This window comes from Pavona decussata, unplaced genomic scaffold, assembly GCF_977016875.1.
Source record: "Pavona decussata unplaced genomic scaffold, jaPavDecu1.1 SCAFFOLD_137, whole genome shotgun sequence".
NCBI lineage: Eukaryota > Metazoa > Cnidaria > Anthozoa > Scleractinia > Agariciidae > Pavona > Pavona decussata.
The window spans coordinates 1510755-1532780 of NW_028145550.1; the positions used below are offsets into that span (position 1 = coordinate 1510755).

A 22026-nucleotide genomic window follows, 5' to 3' on the forward strand; every position below is an offset into this window, starting at 1 on the left:
TTGTTAATCGACTCTCAGCCCGAGGAATGTTAATACGTTCTTAAAATTTTGGTTATCCTCAGCATCGACGTTCTTATAACAAAGGTTCTTATAAAAAAAAACAGAGTGTATTCTTTAAAACTAAATCCGAATTTCTCAGTCGATTAAGCCATCCGAACAGATGTCCACCGGAATGACATAAGAAAAACCAATTTCTGAAATATTGAAACTGCGAAAACTAAAGATATCTGGCCAAAGATATTACTGAGTGAAGCGGATCGAGGCCTCAACTTTCCCGCGTGATCCCCAAGTACTTTTAAACACGCACGATTTATTTATAGACAGGCACTGATGTCTGGAAACGAATACTGCCCACATTCCACCAAACCTGGTCTTCTCAAATTCGATCGACAAGATCTTTTGCCCTTTATTTTAAGTTAACTGAGTTTAGAAGTCTCCGAAGTCAATTTGTACAGAAATTATTTGTCAACAGAGATTCCCATGTATTTTGCTTCACATCGCCCCGGTTTAAAATGGTGGCCAATTCGCGTATTATCACAACAAATCTTTTCACAAGATAAAAACATTTTTATTCATGTTGCTAACTACAAAACATTTCTAGGTGCAAAGTACACATATAGAAACGAATAAGAGCAAAGTGAATTTTTTCTTCAAAGACTCAACAGTCATTTATATCGTATACAAAGAACGCAAACCAAACGTTCATAAATCTCCTGCTCGACTGCTTACTTTTCTAAAGATTTAAAAAGTGACTGCATGACACTTATTTGACTTCTTTTTGTACTGATGCAATAACTTCAACGTAGATTATTTTGATATCTAAAATATATTTTATGGAAGAAAAAGCACAATGGCTTGGTCTAAATTAACTATATATTGTCACAGTACTTTCTTCATCACTTCGCCTAGGGGTGACGTTATAAGATTATAAGAGACAGTTTTTTTTAAGAATGAAACAGCATCATGGATCAAGAATGATTTCAATTCCCAGCCAAAACGTTTGTTGAGGCGGGAACAGACCGAACATGTTGCAAAATTTTCAATTATAGCACTAATTCAAAGATGGCGATATCAGTGATAGAAGGACTTTGGAAACGGCCATCGACGTTTTCTGAGAGTTGGGTGGACGTTAAAAATTGTCTTATATAACGTCAACTGTAGGCACTCGTAATGGATAAGAGAGTACTAGGACTAGAATTCATGTATGAAACCCTGAAGTGTAACAATCATTATACTACGAGACATACAAGTTATATGCGCCTGGTTAACCCTTCAAGCCCTAACAATGATCAGCATGAAATTTCTCCTTGTAACATCAATGTTCATTCAACCCCTGAGGTCATGAGAATTAAGGATATGATCACGCAAGGTGAATTTTCTTGATATTTCAATAACTTCTCCCCAGTACGTTTATAGGAAAAGAATGGGGACAAGATAGGAGAATTTGTTCTTTGATATTAGAGGTTAAAGAGTGTTTAGGCAAGGCTGGTTCCACGCTAGCGAGTTTTCCTTGACAATTTTCTTAATTATTTTTTACTTGTTCGTGTGTAAGCAGGGAACAAGTGTTCAGTGAATTTGGTCAAAAATTGGAAAGAAGGATTTTCAACAACGAGACTTGTCAAAGGCGAAACTTGACAAATTTGTCAGGGAGACAAAAGCATGCTCGCGGTTTGAGACATACTTAATATGTACGTGTTCTGCTCTTCATAGTTTTAGGGACCTGGGGGAATGGATCAATTGGTATTTTCTTACATGTGGTTAAGAAAAGACATAATCATTAAAATTTGGGAATTGTGTTGAAGATCTTCAGCGCAGGTCCTAGTTTGATCTTCAGAATGTTAACAATGTCGCTTTGGTTGAGCAAGAGGAACGCTTCGCCGTCTATTTGCTGCAATAAGAAAAAAAAGAAGAAGCGTATCATCAGATCAGTTGACAATTGGTGGCATATGCGTAAGTGTATATGACTTGCTGTTTTAGGTGGCAATGTTCCTGTTACAAACGGAAATAGAGAAACGTATACTAGCTAAGAGAAAAATAGGTACTAGAATAGGAAACCGCACCAGAAAATCTGTCAGAGTCGATTTCAACGGGACTATTCTTGTGCAGCGACTACTGCGAGCGATTTCTCTTTTCTGCAATGGCTACCACCATGGTAGGGATACAAGCATTTTGCACAATCCTGTGACATTTTTCGTGTCGTGTATGGTTTGATTTTATGCATGAAGTAATGAGTGTCGGAACCATGTCGTAAAAGGCAATGCTATCAATGATAAGAAAGCACAGACTAGTGTGTCAGCTTTGCGCAAGTGTACGTGGTGTTACTGCTGTTTACCGAAAACATAATTCTAAATGCTACCGCATGATATTAGTATTATAAAGGAAATAAAGGGCCCTTGCTCGCTAACGAGTCCTTAGTAGCTCAGAGGTTAAAGCATCCGATCTAGAACACGGAGGGTCGTGGGTTCGAATCCCATCTGGGGCTCAGATTTTTTCTGTGTCCCCTTATGAGCACCACAGCGATTGTGAAATCGCGCTCTATGAGACGTGCACTGCAGCCCAATGCAATCCGAAAGGAAACGTTTGAAAACATCTTTACCCACGACTTAACTGCGTTACCTTTTGAACTTAAGGAAGGAGGTCCTAATCTTTCTTTCAACTGTTATCAAGCCCGCGAAGAACAAGCGAAAGCACGAAGGAAAGCAAAGCACTGTCAAGGCTTCAGCTTTCTGTATCCAGTTATAGCTGTACTTAGACTGGTAGAGAAATCCGCTTTAACAGCCCATGAATTTAGGAGGTTTCAATGCGAATTTGTTGCTGGCTTGCGGGCGTTTTGAGTTATTGACGTCATGAATGAGTATTGATTGTGTCAAATTTGTATTACGAACTTAAGAACGCGCGCGCACGAACTATGAGATTGAGTACGAGTACAACTTTTGGATTTCAATCCAGTCAGTTCATCTTTCTCACTCTTTTCTGTTGTTAACCCGGATATAAGGAGACTCTAGAGACAAACTTCGTCTGGCAAGTATCTAAAGTCTTCCTCGTACTCAAAGCTAAACAATCTCTACAATTACCGCGGCGTGCAACAAGTCCAGTGTTAAAACCGCTATAGAATTGAAAAGCATTCGCAACATGCATTGAAAATTTTCTTTCATTCCCTCGAATTAGAGAAAAAAGGCCCCCACAGTCTTCTTACTTGTTCAACGAATATCTTGGCCTGGTCTGTGCAACCTATTGCCCTCACGTGATTAGCTACGTCATCGGTATTCCAGCGCATGATTCGTTGGCGTTCATTGGATACCGCGGCGTGGTTATGGTGATTCATGGAACTCTTGAGCTCGCTTAGAAACGCTGAAGGAAATCCACTCCCTAGTGGCCACGGGAAGGAAAATGGCGACACGTGTTGGATGCCTTTGTCTGCGATTGAAAGAGAACAAGAGAACAAGGTTGATGGAACATTTCTGAGCTCAAAGATCGACATATGAAATCTCCTTGAATCTACACATTTTTATTATTAATGATGGTTCTTCGATCAGAATTTGGTCAGGGATAAGTCAAAACAGTTATCCTGTAGTATCTTGATATAAACGGTAACACACCCTTGAAGGCAACTCTAAGATTGATGTTTAGTCCAGCAGCAGAGTTTGTTCCTGCCGGAGTGAATCAACCTATCTACTTCATACCAGTCACCTAATTAGCAGAAATATAAATAATTCTTCTTGCTTAACAGGAAATGTGTCATACTAAATCTTTATTTTGATCGGAGATAGTGCCAGATTGTCCGGACATCCACTATCTTGGATATTCTACTCGAATTTTTACTCGAGCCACAATTAATTGGCATGGTTTTGCAATGCACTATGGGTCGCGTACGATCTCAAAATGCCTCGCCATTTTCATATTGTAACTCGAGTAAATGAAGCTAAGATAGTGCTTTTCAAGTATTAAACCCCCTTCGGGCCCTCGAAAGTTTTTACAAACAAAATCATCGAAATTTATCTAGTGTACGGCGTTTAACCATCGCCCATCATATATCATGACCCCGGCAATGAAATAAAGCCGCTGGGTGTCACTGCGGTACAGGTATCTGAATTCATTTGAATTTCTCTCTGAGATTTCAGTTAATTTCTCCTCTCTCACCAAACAGTTACCTCTGAAGTATCTCTCGGTGATAGGAAAATCAAAGCACTAAATAATGGTTGAAGAAAAATCCATACGTTTCGGGCCACTGAAGAAGGGCTAAGCCCGAAACTTATGGATTTTTCTTCACTGAACCATTATTTGGCACTTTGATGCCACTTTGTGCCACTTTGTGCCACGCAGCACATCATAAACTTTTTGGTTCACAGTTACCTCTGAGTCTGCTTCCCTCCGGCTGTTCCTCCTTGCAACTAGTTCGTCTGAAAATAAATATCGTTATAAACAGCGTTAGTCGGATTGTTCACTCAAATAATTAATCGTAGAACCGAACAAGGAAGAAACATTATGTTCTAGCTCTTGACGGCAACAAGGATGAAATAAAGATATCATAGATGTGATAAATATAAATATGTTAGCCCGGCGGGAATACAGCTGTTTCTGACATCAACGTTGTGTGGATTAAAGTAAATTCGTTGCATGTTAAGGGGAAATATTGACAAGCGGTCCAAATCACTTCAGTCTCTTATGGTTTGTCCCTAGGGTCTTCTAGTGCCTAATGATAGGGGAACATACTGGTAAGATTCTGATGTGTTCACAGGGTGAGCATAACGCCGGTATATAAAAACTTGGCAAATGAATATCTTTGGCCTAGGGCAAACGTCGAATCTAAGTCGCGTCGAATTTATTAAAAATAGGTTCGACAAAGAGTCGACTTAATTCCAGTGTGGTAGCAAACGTTGAACCTGCGTAGACCCTAATTCACAAGTTGCACTTCGTGAAACACGGGTCCCCGTGCTATTAGGGACCTTATGAAAACACCACGGCGACGGCGACGACAACGCCACAACACAAAAGGCTTAATGAGCAAAAACAATCGCTCTGCACGTGCGTTTTACATTTTGGTACATTTCTTTGTCGTCCCCGGCAAAACAACAACGTGAAATGACCAAATTCAACGTTTTGTGGAGAACGTGAACACACGACAGTGAATTTTTCATTCTCTTCCTTAACTTGAACGGTACTCCTACCAATTTGGTTCCTGGGTAGTTTGTCGTTTGTGTACAAGTTGAATGAGTTAAAATAATCGCGAAGTAGCACAAATGAAATAAAGTTATACTTTCAAATGACGTTTTCGTTGGCGTCACCGTTGTGCATTCGTAAGGTCCCTATTCACTCGATGCGCGGCTAGTTATTGCTAGGACTTGCTAGCGAAATGCCGAAATACAGTGCTCGTCGGCCTTTTCTTTGTCAATTAATGACGAAAAATAGAAAGAGAAGACTCAAACACTGAACATTTATTGCAAATAGGCAATTCGCATTTCAATCATTTATATTTAGTGTTCATGAAACACGAAAAACACATTTCCATCACGCTGTGCGATGTCAGCAATGGCTTTCGATAGCTCGCCATTTCTGGTCGCGAAGTTATCTTTGTACAGCGCATGCTCGTCAGGGGGGGAAATAGCGTTTGGCAGATGGGGGAGTCGGTATTTTTGTGACGTTTGCGCAGTCCATCACATTTGAATCAATTATTTTGTAATTTGCATGATTTATGAATTGAGTTCAGCGCGTGTTTAGAATGGCGTTTGCTGTAACGCCGAACCACTGTCGCATTATCCGACTTGGCAAGTCGAACTTACGCTGGAGTCGAACCAGTTGATTTGAGTCGAACTTAATTGCGGCAAACGTCGTACCAATCATGCGCCTATTTCAAAATTAATAGGTTCGACGAATTAAGTTCGACTAAGATTCGACGTTTGCCCCAGGCCTTTCTTTCTCCAATCTGTACTAGAGGCACTTTTCAAAGAGCAATAGACATGTAATTCAGAAAAGTGACCTTACTGAACTGTCGTTTGTTGTACTACAACCCTGAATTGACCTGGCTCACGCTAGCGTTATTTCCATGTTGTTACGTCGTATTATAGCAAGATACAGCCAGATTTAATGTCTTGATCGACGTAAATTAAAGGATGCTAGCTGCTTCTTAGCGAGGTGCCGTTTTAACCCATATAACTATCCCTCCCCACCTCTCCGGTCCGAATTCAAAATGTTAAGTGACAAACTTTTCCTTACCGGGAGGCACTGCGTGTACCAATTGAATCCGTACTGGTGACGGACGAACTTTTGTTTGTGGGAGAGTGGAGTGCGGGCTTATTCTTTGTTGTTGGAGATTTTGTTGACAAATGTTTCACTCGAGGACAACCGGACAGACTGCAGAGAGAATAACAAGACAAAGTATTAGACGAGCAACACGATTTGTCGTGCTGATACTAAATTGTTACGATTTCGGATATACATAAGTTGACAGAAAAGAACTGATCGTTTTATGAAACAACTGAAAGATTGCGAATGGTAAACAACGATTTTGAAGTTCGGGTTTAACAGGAGTGAGGAGTCAAGTTTTACACAATTTCTAAAAATGTCACCTCGAAGTTTCGTAAGATAAAAGGAACCCTGGCATTTTGAGTTTTGAGTCCGTAGAGAAACAATGTGAAGCAAAGTTCTTTGCTTAGAAATTAATACCAGCACTAGGGCACCCAAAGCGAACTTTAAAATAAAATTGTTAAAAGGTTGCTTCCTGAGTTCCCACATCATTTTATGGCCTTTTAATAGACAAATTTGTGTAAGTTAACGAAGTTTGATCTCTTCGGATTCATTAGCTGAAAATTGAACTTGAAAGAATGGTAAGGAAGGGAATCTTATTCCACAAATTTACGAGCTGCTGTCGGCTTTACGAAAATACTTTTTTTTGCTCTTGTAACGATGTATTTGCCCACCAAAAACAACAGGGATTAGTTTTTCAGCATTGCAAAAGTTTCAAATGATCTGTCGCTAAAGTAAACGCAAGTATTTTCTTCATAATTTAATCCAATTTCTGAGACGGGTAATGTCTTTCCGAACAGATCTTCCTCGGAAATGAATCGTTAGCCTCTTGTCATTATGTTCAGGATCGAGCGCGTAGGGCCCAGTTGTTCGAAAGCCGATTAACGCTAATCCACGATTAAAAGTTAACCGAGGTTTTCACCTCGTTAGTTGAAAATGTTTCTAAAGCTAATTTTAAGCTAAAGTTTAAAACTGAAGTCAAAGTCAAAACTAAAGAGCAAAAATCTTTTGGAAAAATCTTTATAGATTAGAAACTTAACTGAATTCAAAGTTTACACTAACCCTGGATTAGCTTAATCAGTCTTTGAACAACTGGGCCCAGATGTTAAGCCGCTACACCACCGCGCCCCCCACACCCAACCGAGGCTGGCCACATGCGGTGACCTTGGCTACAAAGCCTATCATTTAAACTGGGACATGGGACAACGAAACTGTACATACGTGTAATGCGTCTTCCACTGACCGCTCACGTGACCTGAGCCGTCACATCCGGGTGTTGGACAAGTCCCATCCACTGGATTGGTGTCAACCTCCTCTGCAATCACGATAAAAGATTAAACAAATTGGTTACTAAAGCGTTCGAGGTGTCTGAAACGAGTCCTGGCCAATCGGACACGTAAGTCAGTCGCAAGTTTGGAAGTGCCCAGTTGCGTACACAAGCATGCTTCGTGTGGCCAAACGTTCAAGACTTGCGATAATTGATGCAGGTTAATGGGTTTCGGCCGAATTTTCTTGTTTGTCTGTACGCGAATTCTCTCTTAGGTGGTCCCGAAGGTGTCCACTTTTAGAGAGTTGAATGCACCGTAAAATTCCAAAAAGAAAAGAATGGATAAATCAGCAAGAGAGAACTTTCGTTTTGTCAGAATAGGCAACACCATGAATGATTGTAAAATAAAATTAGGGAAGTTCGAGATGTTGAAGGCACTGAGGTAACACTTTTGATTGGTGGTTATTTCTTGTACAACGACGGCTAGTATTATAATATAAAGAGGAAACGAAGAACGTAATCGACAATCGACGCGCGCTTTTTTAAGACAGGGTTTCCACATCCCGGCTGCGCTTACAACATTAATTAGACCCTTAGATTCTACTACCAGTGCGAGTCCGAATACGAGCTTTTCCAATAGACCTTTATCACTCGGCGGCCATGTTGAATCTCAGGGAATAAAAAGCTTTGTTTTTGCACGGCTAGCCTCGCCCACACGCGAATTCAGAGCGAGGCTAGCCGTGCAAAAACAAAGCTTTTTATTCTCCCGAGGCTCAACATGGCCGCCGAGTGAGAAAGGTCTATAGGCAAAGAGTGCGCGCGCGTGAACCAGTGTCATTTTGGCGGGAAAACGAGAGAGCCGTCGTCATTTTACTTCAAGTTTTTGTGAGAACGGCGTAGTGGCGAGAACAAGTCCTTGAAACGCAGGTGATCTCCTCCTTTTTGAATCACGAAAGGGCTTAGCTATTATCATTCAAAACAACTGCAACAATTTCTTCGCTTATAAAGAGTAACATGAAGCTTCCTGGGATATATCTCTTCTTAGTGCTTCGGTAAAATCTTGAAGTCAAATCTCGCATTCGTGGTCGTTCTCGTACTAGAATATAAAAGTCTCTATTGTTCCTTTAAGCCTGGTTAATAGACCCTTCTCGAAAATGGCCGCCAAAAATTCAAATAAGTTAAAATTAAAAACATAAACCAGCACTAGAAAGAGCACTTTTACTTTAGCCGAGTAACCCTGCAAAGTTTCAGCATATCAGGTGTAACATCAGCTGAGAAAATGTAAGTTGAAAAATGAAAAATTTACTTAACAAATCGACGGCAGTTTTCTATGGTCTATACTCTTATAGACCATAAATGACGTCAAAAAATGTTCAAAACTCAAGTGGAACCACGAGCCGCAGGCGAGTGGTTTCACTGCCAAGTTTTGGACATTTTATGGCGTCATTTTATGGCCTATAAGAGTATAGACCATAGAAAACTGCCGTCGATTTGTTTTTTACAATAACATGGAAAAAGTACGAGCGGAATTGGCTATTTTTTTCGTTGAGAAAGCGCGCGCGTTACATGTGACGTCATTTTTATCGTCTGTACTCTTATAGACAATAGCTACGAGCCAATCAGCGTGCGGGAATTTGGACAGTTATTGTAAAAAGACGTTTGTATGACTGGGGGTATGACGTATATCCCCAGTCATACAACGTCTGTAAATTTGTCAAATTTCATCTTACATTTCCTAAGCTGATATAATTGTTTTATTAAAAACAATCAAGAAATATCGCTAGATCTTGCTCAGTGATTTCACTGTGCAAGAATAACCTGCAGACAATTTAATGGTCGCCATTTCTCGGCCATGGTATAATGGCTCATATACCATGCATGGCCGCTAAGCTAATCAAATCCCTCGAATTGCATTATACAATGATTTAGTTTTTAATAACACCTAATATGCTGAAACTTTGCAAGGTTATTAAAGTAAAGGTGCTCTTTCCAGTGCTGGTATCAGTTTTTCATTCAGTTCAATTTTAACTCATTCAAACCTGTTGCCGCCATTTTGGAAGAAGGGTCTATTATTGATCAGTTAATTCATTAGCCTTGAAGATTTTTAGTTGAAATGTTACTCAAGCTGCAATTTCTTTTGTCTTTCTTTTCGCCCGAATGGAAAACATCAGAGATCTTCACCACCACCTGGCCAACTATTGAAAGTGACGGGTTAGTTAATGAACCAATTTCAATTATTTTTCTTACCTTTTATTGCCTTTACAACTGCTAGCTTCTGCTTCGAGGCGTATGACCAGTCGGATTCCTCGGTCATGGAGTTGCTGGACAGTCGGTCCACAAGGCATGAGTCTTTATTCAGGTTCTGTAGTGAGTAGGGGCAGCCGAACGTGCTGTGGTGAGTGGAATACTTAGCTCCCTTCACATGACCTATACCCTTACATCCCGGAGTTGGGCACGCAGCGCTCGAGATCTTCTCGCGTGTAGCTGAGGAACACACAAAAAAAGGTTCGCGTAAGCATGGAAATAAGCCTTTATATAAGTTAATATTCCTCCAACGAACACGCGTGGATTATTTCGTTTAACTAACACAAAATTGAGGCCAAGGCCAAGGAAGATGGTTTCTGATATGGAACACGATATTATGACGTTATCATTTTATCCTCTTTAAGAAGCACCATGTTAGAACAAATCCTTTCTAACGTGCCGTTGTAATTTGTCAAGATCTATTCCACAACATGAAACAACTAGTCAGTGATGACATTAATTTCTCACGAGTGCTATGAAATATCAAGATGCGTGTGATAACCCCAAAGGCATTTTTAGGACTCCCTAAACTTAACACCCGCTATGAATTATCGAAAATATGGACAATATTATAACAGGAGCCCAGTAATGGGCTCCTGATTATAATTATTGCGTTGCATGATTTGCCATTGAGAATGTGAACATCAAAGCTAAGCAGAGATTTCGCATGTGTGAACATGCACAACCTCGTTGCCGGACGATAAAAGATCTTGCAATTGGGAACGATGTTGATGTGAACAAACTCGCTCCTGTAGAATAGAACAAAACTTACTGAGGGGTGTCTCCAGGGGATGACCGGTCTTTTCACACCAGCCGCACGGGTACAAATCCAAGGATTCAGATTCAAACCAATCATCATAAATGTCGTCCCAGCCGTCAAAATGAATCCGCAATCGGTATTCGCTGACTTCAGCCACGGTGGCAGCACGAACCATGGAAGGGTTTCTCTTGTCAACCGCTTCAAGCTTCTGGCCTACTTTAAAACCGGGTAGAGACCGCTACAAAGAAGAAGAGAGGTGCGGAGGTTAGTTACTGAACATGTCAAGAGATTCGAAAGATGTAGATTGCAGCGTATCGTGGGGTCGTGGAGCTCATGATCTTTCGCCTACCTTCCACGCACCTGAAGAATGCTGTAATCACTGAGCTACAAGAAGACTCGCAGTGACATCGGTCATTTGCTAGGCACTCCCACAGCAACAACAGTAGTCTTCATCATTAGTTTTTGACATTCTGACAACCTTTTACATTGTATTTTTCTTGCTGATTGATAAATTCTCAGCGGAGGAAAAGGAAATAATCACACGTGAAATTTATTTAGTTTCCTCTGGGTTTGACTTCAAAACAGCCCGCATTTTTTTATGAGTTCGGTTCGTTGCGTGAAACGCACGATGATCAAAAACCAGCTGCACTGAGTGGGAAAATTTCGTGTGCAGATTGGGGGATCGGGAGGCTTGTGCGATCTTTTCACCGTTTCGCGTCTTCACACCCATGAATAGAGAACAAGAAGTACCCTGACTGCGTTGCCCTCTACCTCCATCCGTCCGAGGGTAGAATGCAATCGCCGGCCTAGTGGGATTCCTGTGGTCTAAGTAAGATACCTATGCCTTCGTTTTGCTTACCGATTTAAACAAATGCTTGGATGCAGCTACGGAACCTGTGGACCTCAAGTATTGCTCCCAGCGGAAGGTGTGAAAGTCATCATCTGAAAGTGATATGAAAAAATGGTAAAAATAATAATGTGTGAATAATGTTAACGTTTCAGGAATAAACAGTTCTATTTAATGGAGAACTAACCGAAAAATGTGAGGCCAATTGCAAACGTGGTGTTACTGCGGTGCCGAGCTAAATTGATCGCATTGGCACACCGTTTGAAACAAGTCGTGCTAATCTCGTGTAGCAAGGGACGCTCTGTGGCGTTGTACACGACAGTAGCACGACTTGCCGGGTTTCAAACGTCACGGTACTTTGTGTTACTGCCGTGCCGAACTCAATAAATAAATTATGAATGCAATGCTACTACGTTACAAAACTTGGTTAATTTGGGCATCTTGAATTTATTCGCACAACCACTTGCTAGTTTTTTCTTTCCAAAGTTCGACTAAATTAAATTCGACGTCTGAAACCAATGAATTTTGCCATCCCTGATTATGTTAATTTCCAACAGATTTACATCGAAACATACGGCTCAATCGAAAATTTCATCTCTTAAGCCAAGAATGGCGATATCACGGCTCAGGTTAGCTTATTCTGACGGCTGTGGTGATTTGCTACCAAAGTACAACGATAAAAGCAATTCGGTAGCTGAGTACCCATTTAGAAAGAGTTTCCCTACAAGTCAAATACGGAATAGGGGCCCATTTCTCCAAACTCACGAAAAGTTTCTTATTTATTGATGGAAGTTTTTCGTGCAAACTTGCCCAATATGTTTCTTAGCTTTCAAAACTATTAGAAATCGGATTTCTGGTAATTAACATTGTTCCCGTCAAAACAGTTCTTTTGGGCCCACTAAAATGTTTTCGGGACTTGAGAGTAATGTACGCCAGATTTTCATATCGTAGGTTCTGTGATCTAGGCTACCGCTACACTGTTATCTTGTGGACTGAGAGACGTTCTCGTGGTTTTAAAGAGCAAAGCAAGAGAGAAGGGAAAAGAGTGGCTAGGACACTGCACAGTAGACTCAACATCTAGCCGTGTAATAAGTCAGAATCCTCACTGGAATGAGGTCGGAGCAAACGACGGCTAAATAACGAGCGTTCATGGCTGTGAGTTACATCAGAAGCCATCAGTCGGCTCCTGATGTAACTCACATCACATGATGAAGGTTCCTGGTTACATGCATTAGCTTTGAGTTGTGGTTGGTACACCAGGTTGCTTGTCGGCCGTTAATGCTAAGATTGACTAAATACGAAGGATATGGCCTGTTATGGTTTTACGAAAGTAACTGATTGGGGAGTACTCGTTCACTTATGAAACAAAACTGCAACTCACCATTTGGCGGGTTTAGATTCCTGTTATTCTCCCTACACCACCCTACAGGTCTGATGTATGGACAATCATCCCCACACCAGTAGTCATAGGAGTCGTCCCACTCATCAAAGTGTACCAGGAAGTAGTTGCCAGTCACGTTTGTCACCGTAGCAACGCAGATGAGGTCGGGATTCATTCGATCTACAGCTTCTAGCTTCATTCCAATCTTAAAGCCATGCTTGGTTGGCGAAATCTAGCAGAAATAAAAACTGATAATGAGGATATAATCTTGCATATGTATCGTATAACTGCTCCATATCTGAAGCTAGTCGCCGATATCATACTTGCCAAACAAATCGTGAACAATGCACCCTTTTGTTTTCAAGAACTCAATCAGTGGAAGCCTTTTCCCAGATATAACGCCACCTCGGAGACCTTATCTTCATGAAGGAAAAGACTTGTCAACTTTCTTCTTCACTATCCTCGCTATATAAAATAAGATTTTAGTGTATCCCCACGCTTGACTTAAGGAGGTTTTATACCTTCCTACACTTTGGTGTGTTAAGATCTTCTCACGTTTAAAAACGGACTGGTTGTTTTGGTTTCCCGCGTTTGGCATAAAGACAAATTACTTTCCCCTACACGAATTCCACGACCAATGCCTTTTCGCGAGGGCATTTAACTAAGATGACATAAATCATTCAACTCACTGGTTTAAAGAGATGCTCGGGTGCTGCTTTAGCCTCGCACATCTTCAAGTAGTTGTCCCAGTTGAAGTCAGTAGACGACATGCCTTGAAAAGACAAAGAGTGGAAATAAGTCAATTGTAGTAAAGACCTGTGGGTGAATGCGGAGTCAAACTCTGCGGCTTATGTTATTTGGGAATCAGACATTTTGCTACCAAGTTGTGGTCAACTGCATTCATGGCAAAAAGTGACAGCAAAGAAAAAGATTGAAAACGAGTACGGAATATATCCCAAGCATAAACGATCAAACAACGTAACGACTAAGGGAGTTTTTGAGTTATCGTATCTCAAACAGCAATCACTGATGCTACGAAAAATTAGGGAAGGTCCATAAGATAGGAGGAGGATCGATCTCGTCACTAATGAAGGTAGAGGTGATTCACATTCATTGCAAAGTTGCTGAGTACGTGCAATTGAAAATGACCTCAGACTCTGCTCATTAACTGGTCGTCCAAGTCATCCCGAAACGTACAATTTTCTTCTTTCCATAAATACATACACTTGAAGTTGGTCTTACGGAAAATGGTACGTTTAAATGAGAGGTTCAGAATAGAGTTGGAATGTATAAATGTATGTTGCTTTTTTCGGGGGAAGAAAACCTGGAGAAGTCGGAGAAAACCCAGATATAACGCCAAGCCCTGGATTTGATCCCAGGCCACATTGGTGAGAGACGCACACTCCTACTAATGCGGCATTCCTGCTACACAAGCAGGAATTGCTCCTTCTTCGCCCAAGAGGCTTCTTTGCGTGTATTCCAAGCAGATAAGGAAGAAGAAGGAAAACTAAACAGCCCCTTCTATCACACCCCGTGCGCATTTTTCCTTTCCGTTTTCACTCCCCGTTTCAGATTTTTCTCGCCATTTTCTAAAGGACCCTCTACGAAGAAGAGAGAATAGGGACCTAAAGCAGAGACGGCGACGACGCTAACGAAGACCGGACGCAAAAATTACATCCGCGTTTTCTGAACACATTCGACATGGTTTCTACTCATTTGGTTTGCACAATGTGTCCGAATTATCCAGGAGCTAACGTCGTAGGGAGGCTTTAAAGTTGAGAAAGAGAAAGGAAAATAAAATCATGCGTTCAAGTTCTCCATAAAACCTTGAGCAAATGAGCAAAACCAATCGCTCTGCACGTGCGTTTTTCATTTTGGTACATTTCTTTGTCGCTCTCTGCAAAACAATAACGTGAAATGACCACATTTAAGGTTTTGTGGAGAACGTGAATGCACGACGTTGAATTTTTCATTTTCTTTCTTAACTTGTACGCCACTTCTACCAATTTGGTTCATGGATAGTTCGCCATTTTTATAAAAATTGAGCGATTTGAAATAATCGCGAAGTAGCACAAACGTAGTTGAGATATATTTTCGGGTGACGTTTTCGTTGCCGTTGCCTTCGTCGTTACTTAAGCTCCCTATTTTAAAGGTCCCTAATAGCCTCAAAATAACACAAGCCCTTTTTGATTTCTTACTTCGAGGGGGATTGAGTCGCTGGCCATTCTTCTTGCACCAGCCAACGGGATATATGAAAGGCGAATCCGTGCTTGTCCAGAAATCATAACTCTCGGACCAGCCATCAAAGTGAAGCCTCATGCGTGTTCCCTTAACCCTGACCACAGTACAAACACAAATGAATGAAGGGTGCTTGGGGTCGACTGCTTCCAGCTTCATGTCCTTCTCGAATCCACAGGTCGTTTTGCTTTCTAGATCAAGAAACGGATTCTCCTGTAACGAAACAAAAAAGTGTAAAAAATACTAGGACAACTTGGCTGTAGAACCTAACAGAACTTAGGGGCCATCTCTTCAAAATGGCGCATTTGATTTGCAGACGGCAGGTCTGGCCAGTTCTGACAATTGAAAAACACTCTAAGAAAAACACACCTGCTTAAAGACGCTGACTGGAACGGCTTTTGCCCCGCAAGCTGAGAGATAGTCTGCCCATATAAACGGCTTTGTTGAGTCATAGGGAACTAGAACAAACAAGCAACAGGCCATAAACAAAAACAACAACAAACAAACAAAATAAAACAAAGAATTTCAGTATTATGCTCTTTGACCACCCACCATCTTCCCCTTTCATGAGATCCGTTGCATTTAGGGAAGCCTTCTTGAACTTCAGTTTGTTTTTCATCCGCTTTCGTTTTACTTTAAAGACTCGACGAGCTCCTAACATTTCTGGTTTGGCTTGTTGAGTTGACGATGTTACCTAAAACAACGTAAAAGCATTGAAATTTCGACTTTGATCAATAGCAACAGTTAATAATCTGTAAAGCATATGACAAAAAATGTAGCTGCTCATATTCTCTCTCTTTATAGCTTCTTTTCCCTTAGAAGGCAAAATTACTGCTTGGCAGTGCAAACGGATACATTCATTCTTCGTACTATAAATTATAATTCTGTATGTGCCTAAAGTATAACTTGCAGAGGTTAAGTTGGTAACAATAATGTGTGTTATGTGATTTGCGGGGTGGCTTTCAGATGGGTGTCGAATGCAGCCTCCGCTTTCCGTGCTGTATGATCTTGATATGTTCAACCAGCGATCGATCGATCGATCGATCGATCGATCGATCGATCGATCAATCAATCAATCAATCAATCAATCAATCAATCAATCAATCAAACAGTCAGTCAGTCAGTCAGTCAGTCAGTCAGTCAATCAATCAATCAATCAATCAATCAATCAATCAATCAATCAATCAATCAATCAATCAATCAATCAATCAATCAATCAATCAATCAATCAATTAATCAATCAATCAATCAATCAATCATCAATCAATCAATAGATCGATCGATCAATCAATCAATCAATTAATCAATCAATCAATCAATCAATCAATCAATCAATCAATCAATCAATCAATTAACTACATGTAAAACCAAAACCTATCGTGACTTGTTCGAACGGGTCTTGTTTCCCGCCCCTGGCGCGGATTTAATGTGATTGCGTCATTATCTTCTTTGCTTCTGTTGTGATTGGACAAAATGGCTACTTTGGCCTTAGTCTTAAGACTCTCAACTCTAAACCATTTATTTAAAAAGCTGTCCTCTTTACATTTCATGCGTACTCACGTGGTCACGAGTTGCACCGCTGTTCGGAGAAACTGCAGGCTTTTTCCCTTTATCCTTTTTCTTCCTTTTCACAATCTTGCCATCCACTGTCTTCGCATGCCGCACGTATTCCCTTCCTTTATTTCTTCTTCCGGTGTAAACTCCTACACACGACAGGCTACAGAATCTCCCTGAGGCCGAGAATTCCTGGGGTAGACCGTACTTTCCGCAGACCTCGCAACACAGTATACCGCTGGTGTCAGGAGATGCGTTCGCTTCTGTGTTGGCTTTAGAAACTGCTGTAGAAAAAACATAAAAAACAACGAACAAGAAAATAAACTTTAGTAAAGGCGCGTTTCTGACTCGTTGACATGCAGTTTTACTTCAGTCTATAAGTTTTTTTAAGAACAAAACTGACAAAAATAGCATAAAAATAAAAATTACTGAAAAGTAACAAGCATTTTGCATTGGACGGCAAATAAATAGCAAATAAACATTGTTAACACAAATCGCAAATATAGCAAAAAAAATTTGACAAAATAGCATTCACCTGTAAAATGGCCGTTCGCCCGTAGTGACTATGAAGATAAGGGGATGTGGTCTCTGTTAGGGAACTAAAGCGACAACGACGGCCGACGGCAACGACAACGCCGCAAAACAATCGGTTTTATGAGCTAAAACAATCGCTCTGCAAGTGCGTTTTACATTTTGGTACATTGCTCTGCCGTCCTCTACAAAACAACAACGTGAAATGACCAAATTCAAGGTTTTGTGGAGAACGTGAACACACGACGGTGAATTTTTTCATTTTCTTTCTTAACGTGAACGCACTCCCACCAATTTGGGTCCTGGGTAGTTCGCCGTTTCTATTGAAGTTGACCGAGATGAAATAATCACGAAGTATAGTAGCACAAATGAAAAAAAGGCTACCTTCAAGTGAAGTTTCGCTGGCGTTGCCGTCGTCGCTGCTAAAGTTCTCTATTACTTTGTTGAATTACCTTTGCTGGGACTTTTCTTTCCTTTCTTGCTGGTCTCAGTTTCACTTGTTTTGCGGTGTTGCGTAGGTGTGCTCCACTCGTACTCCCCATTCTCTGTTTCCACTGTGCTCACAATCTCAAGAGTGCCAAACTCAGTCAGCTTAAACTTGAGATTGCTTCCTAAACAAATATTTAATCAACAAATAAATTGAATAAGTAAGAAAGGCTGTTTACATGCGAAAGAAATTTAGTGGCTAACAATAAAAATTATAGGGTGTTTCTGTGTCGGGGGTTTCGGTCAGATCTGATATTTGTATTTAATTTTGATTTCTTATTTTTCCTACACTTCATGTTAAAATTACAACAATTACAATAGTTACGAAAGAAATGGAGAAGGGCAAGATACAGTCATTGAGCGGCTTCAATTGAATGTCGCAAATAATTTCGCGTTTGCTTCGGTTTTGCATTGCTACGGTCTGTGATTGGTTAACATAACTCGCGCCACTTTCTCAACCAATGGGAATCCAAACCAAAACCAATCGTGTTTTGGCCGCACGCGTTTTCCCGCACTTGGCGCCAGTTACATGTATTTCCTTGCTATTCTGATTGGCTGATTGTGCTGTTTACGTTTGTTGTAATTGACCAGAGTAATTGCTTTGGTTTTGGTTTTACGACACTCAATTGGAAACCGCTCTATACTAATTATATGCCCTTTTGAATTAGATTTTTTATAACATAAAACATAATATAAGAGAGGAAACGTGGAAACACTAAACTAATATAGATGTTTCAAAGGTCGGTATGGCAGTGATTAATACTGAGCAAAATGATACTGGTAAACTGCTCTTTTAAATAATTTTCTAGTTGCCTATCGGTCATATGGTTGCCCCTTAGCCTGAAATTTGATGGATCTGAAACTCGAGAAGTGTACCCCCCCCCCCCCCCCAAACTCCAAGTGTTACAAGGGAATATATATAAGAACGTTAAATTATAGATCAACGAGGATTGCTCTAAGGACGGACAGTTTAGTGAGTATGTCTCAGTTTTGTAGAGCAGGAAAGAAATAATGGCATTCATATGATATCTGTAATTATTAAAAACTGGATCATTGTATAAAGCAACTCCAGGGTTTTGATTGGCTTAGCAGCCATGGTATATGAGCCATTATACCATGCCCGAGAAGTAGCGACCATAAATTGTTTTCTGGTTGCTCTTGAAAAGGAAATCAGCAAGGCCTACCAATATTACTTGATAGTTGTTTTTAATAAAACAATTATTCCACTCGCGCTTGTTGGATATGAGTTGATTACAGCCAACTCGGCAATACGCGCCTCGTTGGGTATCTATCATCTCATATCCAACGCGCGCTTGTGGAATAATTGTCAAATAGAGAAATTCTTTTTTTTATGACATTACCCGGTAGAGTAGCAATTCCGTCTTTCCAGTCCAACGCACCAAACGGATCATCATTTTCGTCGGCAGTTTTCTTCTCCGCAGAAACCTTTTTTCCAGCGCTACTTGCATTATTATTCACTGCTTCTTTAGTAACAGGAGTCTGGCTAATTGCAGAGGTCTCCGTTGGTAGCGTATTCTTGGCTTCGCTAATCTTCTCTTCGGCGGTCGGGATGATTGGCGAAGAAGAGATACTTCCTTCGGGAAACGGTTCCGATCTTATAACAAGATTTTCTGTGTGAAGGATAAGAAATGATTAGGAATTAAGAAATTGATTAATAAATACTTGACTTGACTTATTTCCTTGTCCCCAAGGGAGGGGGGGGGGGGGGGGATGAGCCGGAAATTCTTCTTCGCCATGCCACTCGGTCACGTGCAATTAATAAATAAGAAATTATTAATTTCACGATACTTCATTCTTGAAAGCAGCTCTGATTTAAGGTGAAAGCGCTTTCTTTAAATTTCGAAATCACTGAAAATACTTTGATAAATGAGTAAACTCAGTTACGATGTCAAAAAGAGGTTGTTGTTGTTCATCGTGGTAGATACAGTAACAATAAGTGTATTATCGTTCGTCTCACGATGAAGTCACTTTGAGATGTAAATCGCGACGTTTCGACTGCTTGCTGCTAGTCAGTTCATCAGGCGACGAGGTTGACTGGTTACGTGGAACCATTTACAATTATAACGCAAACTGCAAGGCTGATACTACGTGAAAGAGTTGACTTTGCGAGACAACAGCGCGACAGAAACCGACAAAACAGAGCTGCAACCGTGGACAGCTGTTTCGTTCTTATTGGAACTCATCAGCACGGTGTAGCAGTTCTACATGAAACCAGCAACAGAGCCAGCTCAAATGAAATGCAACAAAACTCATGCCCTATCAAGTTTCGTACTTTCAACCTGCCCGCTCCCCGAATCACATCACGTGCCTCAGGGAGAAAGCAGGCAAAGCATCGAATTCCTGTCTTGCAAAGTCAACTGAATGTAGATGGATAAAACCATCTTAACATTGAAACACATGGACAAAACCATGCTTAAAAGGCACAGCATATCGGATCTGTTAAGACCTACGGCCCCAAAAAATAAAGTAGACGTGAAAACTGCAAAGGACCGCGAACGATAATGCTGCTAGTTGACGTAAGACTAGCAGCATTATCGTTCGCGGTCCTTTGCAGTTTTCACGTCTATTTACAATTACAATGTTGACATGTTATTTTCCTGGAATTGTTTCAATCTCACTATGATCAACTGAGACCGCAATTGGTTTATGATCAGTTGCGCGAAATAGTCGAACGAAAAAGCGGCGAGACTGGAGCGAGGAGAAAAAACGAGAAGAGACTGGAGGAGAGGCGCCTTCTTTCCGCCTCTCCCCCAGTCCTCCTGCACTCGTTCGCTCCAGCTTGGCTATTTCGCACCCTCTCGACTATCCAGAAAGGGACCGCTAGCAGTATATGATTAGAACAGATTTCTATGGAGTGTCGAATGTAATTCGACGTCATCTTCATTTGTTCCTCTACTGGCTCTACGCTCTGTGATTGCCGGTTGAAAGAATTCACGGCATTTCTCAACCAATAAGGAGTAAAACCAAAATTGTGTCTTTGACACACGCATTTGGCGCGGGTTACATGTATTTGCCGTGAATTTTGATTGGCTCATTGTGCAGTCTGCGTTTGTTGGGAGCCAGAGTAACTTTTTTGGTATCCTTTAAGAAGCCAAAAAAGACAAGAATTTAACACCGTTTTAAATTCTGCCATGGGGCACCCAACTTCGTTTCAATGGAATATCTGTTCGATAAACATTATCACCCCTCAAAAATTCCGATTTTAATTGTAAAGAAAAACTAGCATTTTCTTTAGCGAAATATCATCTCAAAATTTCGTAACTGAAAAGTAATAGACCCTTATCACTCAACGGCCATGTTGAGTCTCAGGATAATGAAAAGCTTTGTTTTTGCACGACAAGCCTCGCACTGAATTCGCGTGTGGGCGAGACTAACCGTGCAAAAACAAAGCTTTGATTCTCCTGAGACTCAACATGGCCACCGAGTGAGAAAGGTCTATTCGTGTCTGGCCAAGGCTTGCCGTGCCAAAACAAAGCTTTTTATTCCCCCGAGACTCAACATGTCCGTCGAATGATAAGGGTCTATCCCTTTTGTTTTCGTAGGCGGCAACTACGTCGTTAAAAGTGCGAAAAAGGGCCACCTGGAAGTTTCGGAAAGCCAACAGCAGCTCGAAAATTTGGGTACCAAGATTTAGTTTCCTAAAACGGCTGCGATTTGTATTTTCAGGCAAAGAATACCAACGAATCAAACTGTGTTTTAGCCCACACAAACTGGCCTTTAAAGGGGCAGTGTCACCTATTTTTAGTGTCTCATTTAACCAGCTAAAAACACAAATTTCTATGATGGAAAAGTTAAAATGATGGTCCAGTTTTGCTAGCAACTACCCTACCAGTGCACAGAAACTAGCATTAATTACTTTTGACTGCAGATGATTAGGATGGAAATGGATTGCAACTTAATAAAAAAAGGCAAATTTTTTTCAAGTTCACTGCGTATCTTGGATAAGTCGCTACCGGCCTTATCATGGTCTGTTCTTCCTTTAAGAAATCCCATAATATTTTCCTCCCAGTGCTTTAAGAGCGATTCATGTTATGTTAGAAAAACAGGTTCTTTGTCAAATATTTGATCAGTTTGGACCAAAATACAGAAAAGTCTCTGTGACAGTGCCAAAAAAAGGCCATAACTGAAAATTAACTGGGGATGCAGGAGGAACTGCAAGCAATTCTGCTTAAATGCCCTCGTTGTCCTTGATTTGGTGAGGCTTTTTGTTTCCACTGTTTTCACACATTTCTTCGTTCTAACGCTAATGGCCACCTGCGACTGCACAGACCAATGTTCAGGACTAAGAATTTTGGGGGTTGCACTTTTTCATCTTGTACACCAGCGCTATGGGACAGTCTCCCAATTGATCTGCGGAGCGCTCCATCAGTTGAGACTTTTAAAGTTAGGCTTAA

General features: G+C 40.9%; 1 protein-coding gene across 5 annotated transcripts in view; it reads right to left on the minus strand.

The window, feature by feature from the left end:
- Positions 1-546: 546 nt before the first annotated feature.
- Positions 547-22026, minus strand: part of LOC146467246 (lethal(3)malignant brain tumor-like protein 4) — a 28430-nt gene continuing 6950 nt past the window's right edge. For 4 of the 5 annotated variants that reach the window (XM_085126175.1, XM_085126179.1, XM_085126176.1 and 1 more), the window contains exons 4-19: positions 18973-19242; positions 17578-17736; positions 16601-16878; positions 15593-15734; positions 15410-15498; positions 15001-15253; positions 13492-13574; positions 12803-13034; positions 11434-11516; positions 10587-10812; positions 9758-9994; positions 7465-7558; positions 6214-6351; positions 4354-4400; positions 3197-3417; positions 547-1888 (exon numbers count right to left, since the gene is read on the minus strand). In XM_085126175.1, the coding sequence (XP_084982301.1) occupies positions 1778-1888; positions 3197-3417; positions 4354-4400; positions 6214-6351; positions 7465-7558; positions 9758-9994; positions 10587-10812; positions 11434-11516; positions 12803-13034; positions 13492-13574; positions 15001-15253; positions 15410-15498; positions 15593-15734; positions 16601-16878; positions 17578-17736; positions 18973-19242 (2663 nt within the window). In that variant the 3' untranslated portion in view covers positions 547-1777. The remainder of the gene's footprint in view (positions 1889-3196; positions 3418-4353; positions 4401-6213; positions 6352-7464; positions 7559-9757; positions 9995-10586; positions 10813-11433; positions 11517-12802; positions 13035-13491; positions 13575-15000; positions 15254-15409; positions 15499-15592; positions 15735-16600; positions 16879-17577; positions 17737-18972; positions 19243-22026) is intronic. The other variant, XM_085126174.1, reaches the window with a different exon arrangement.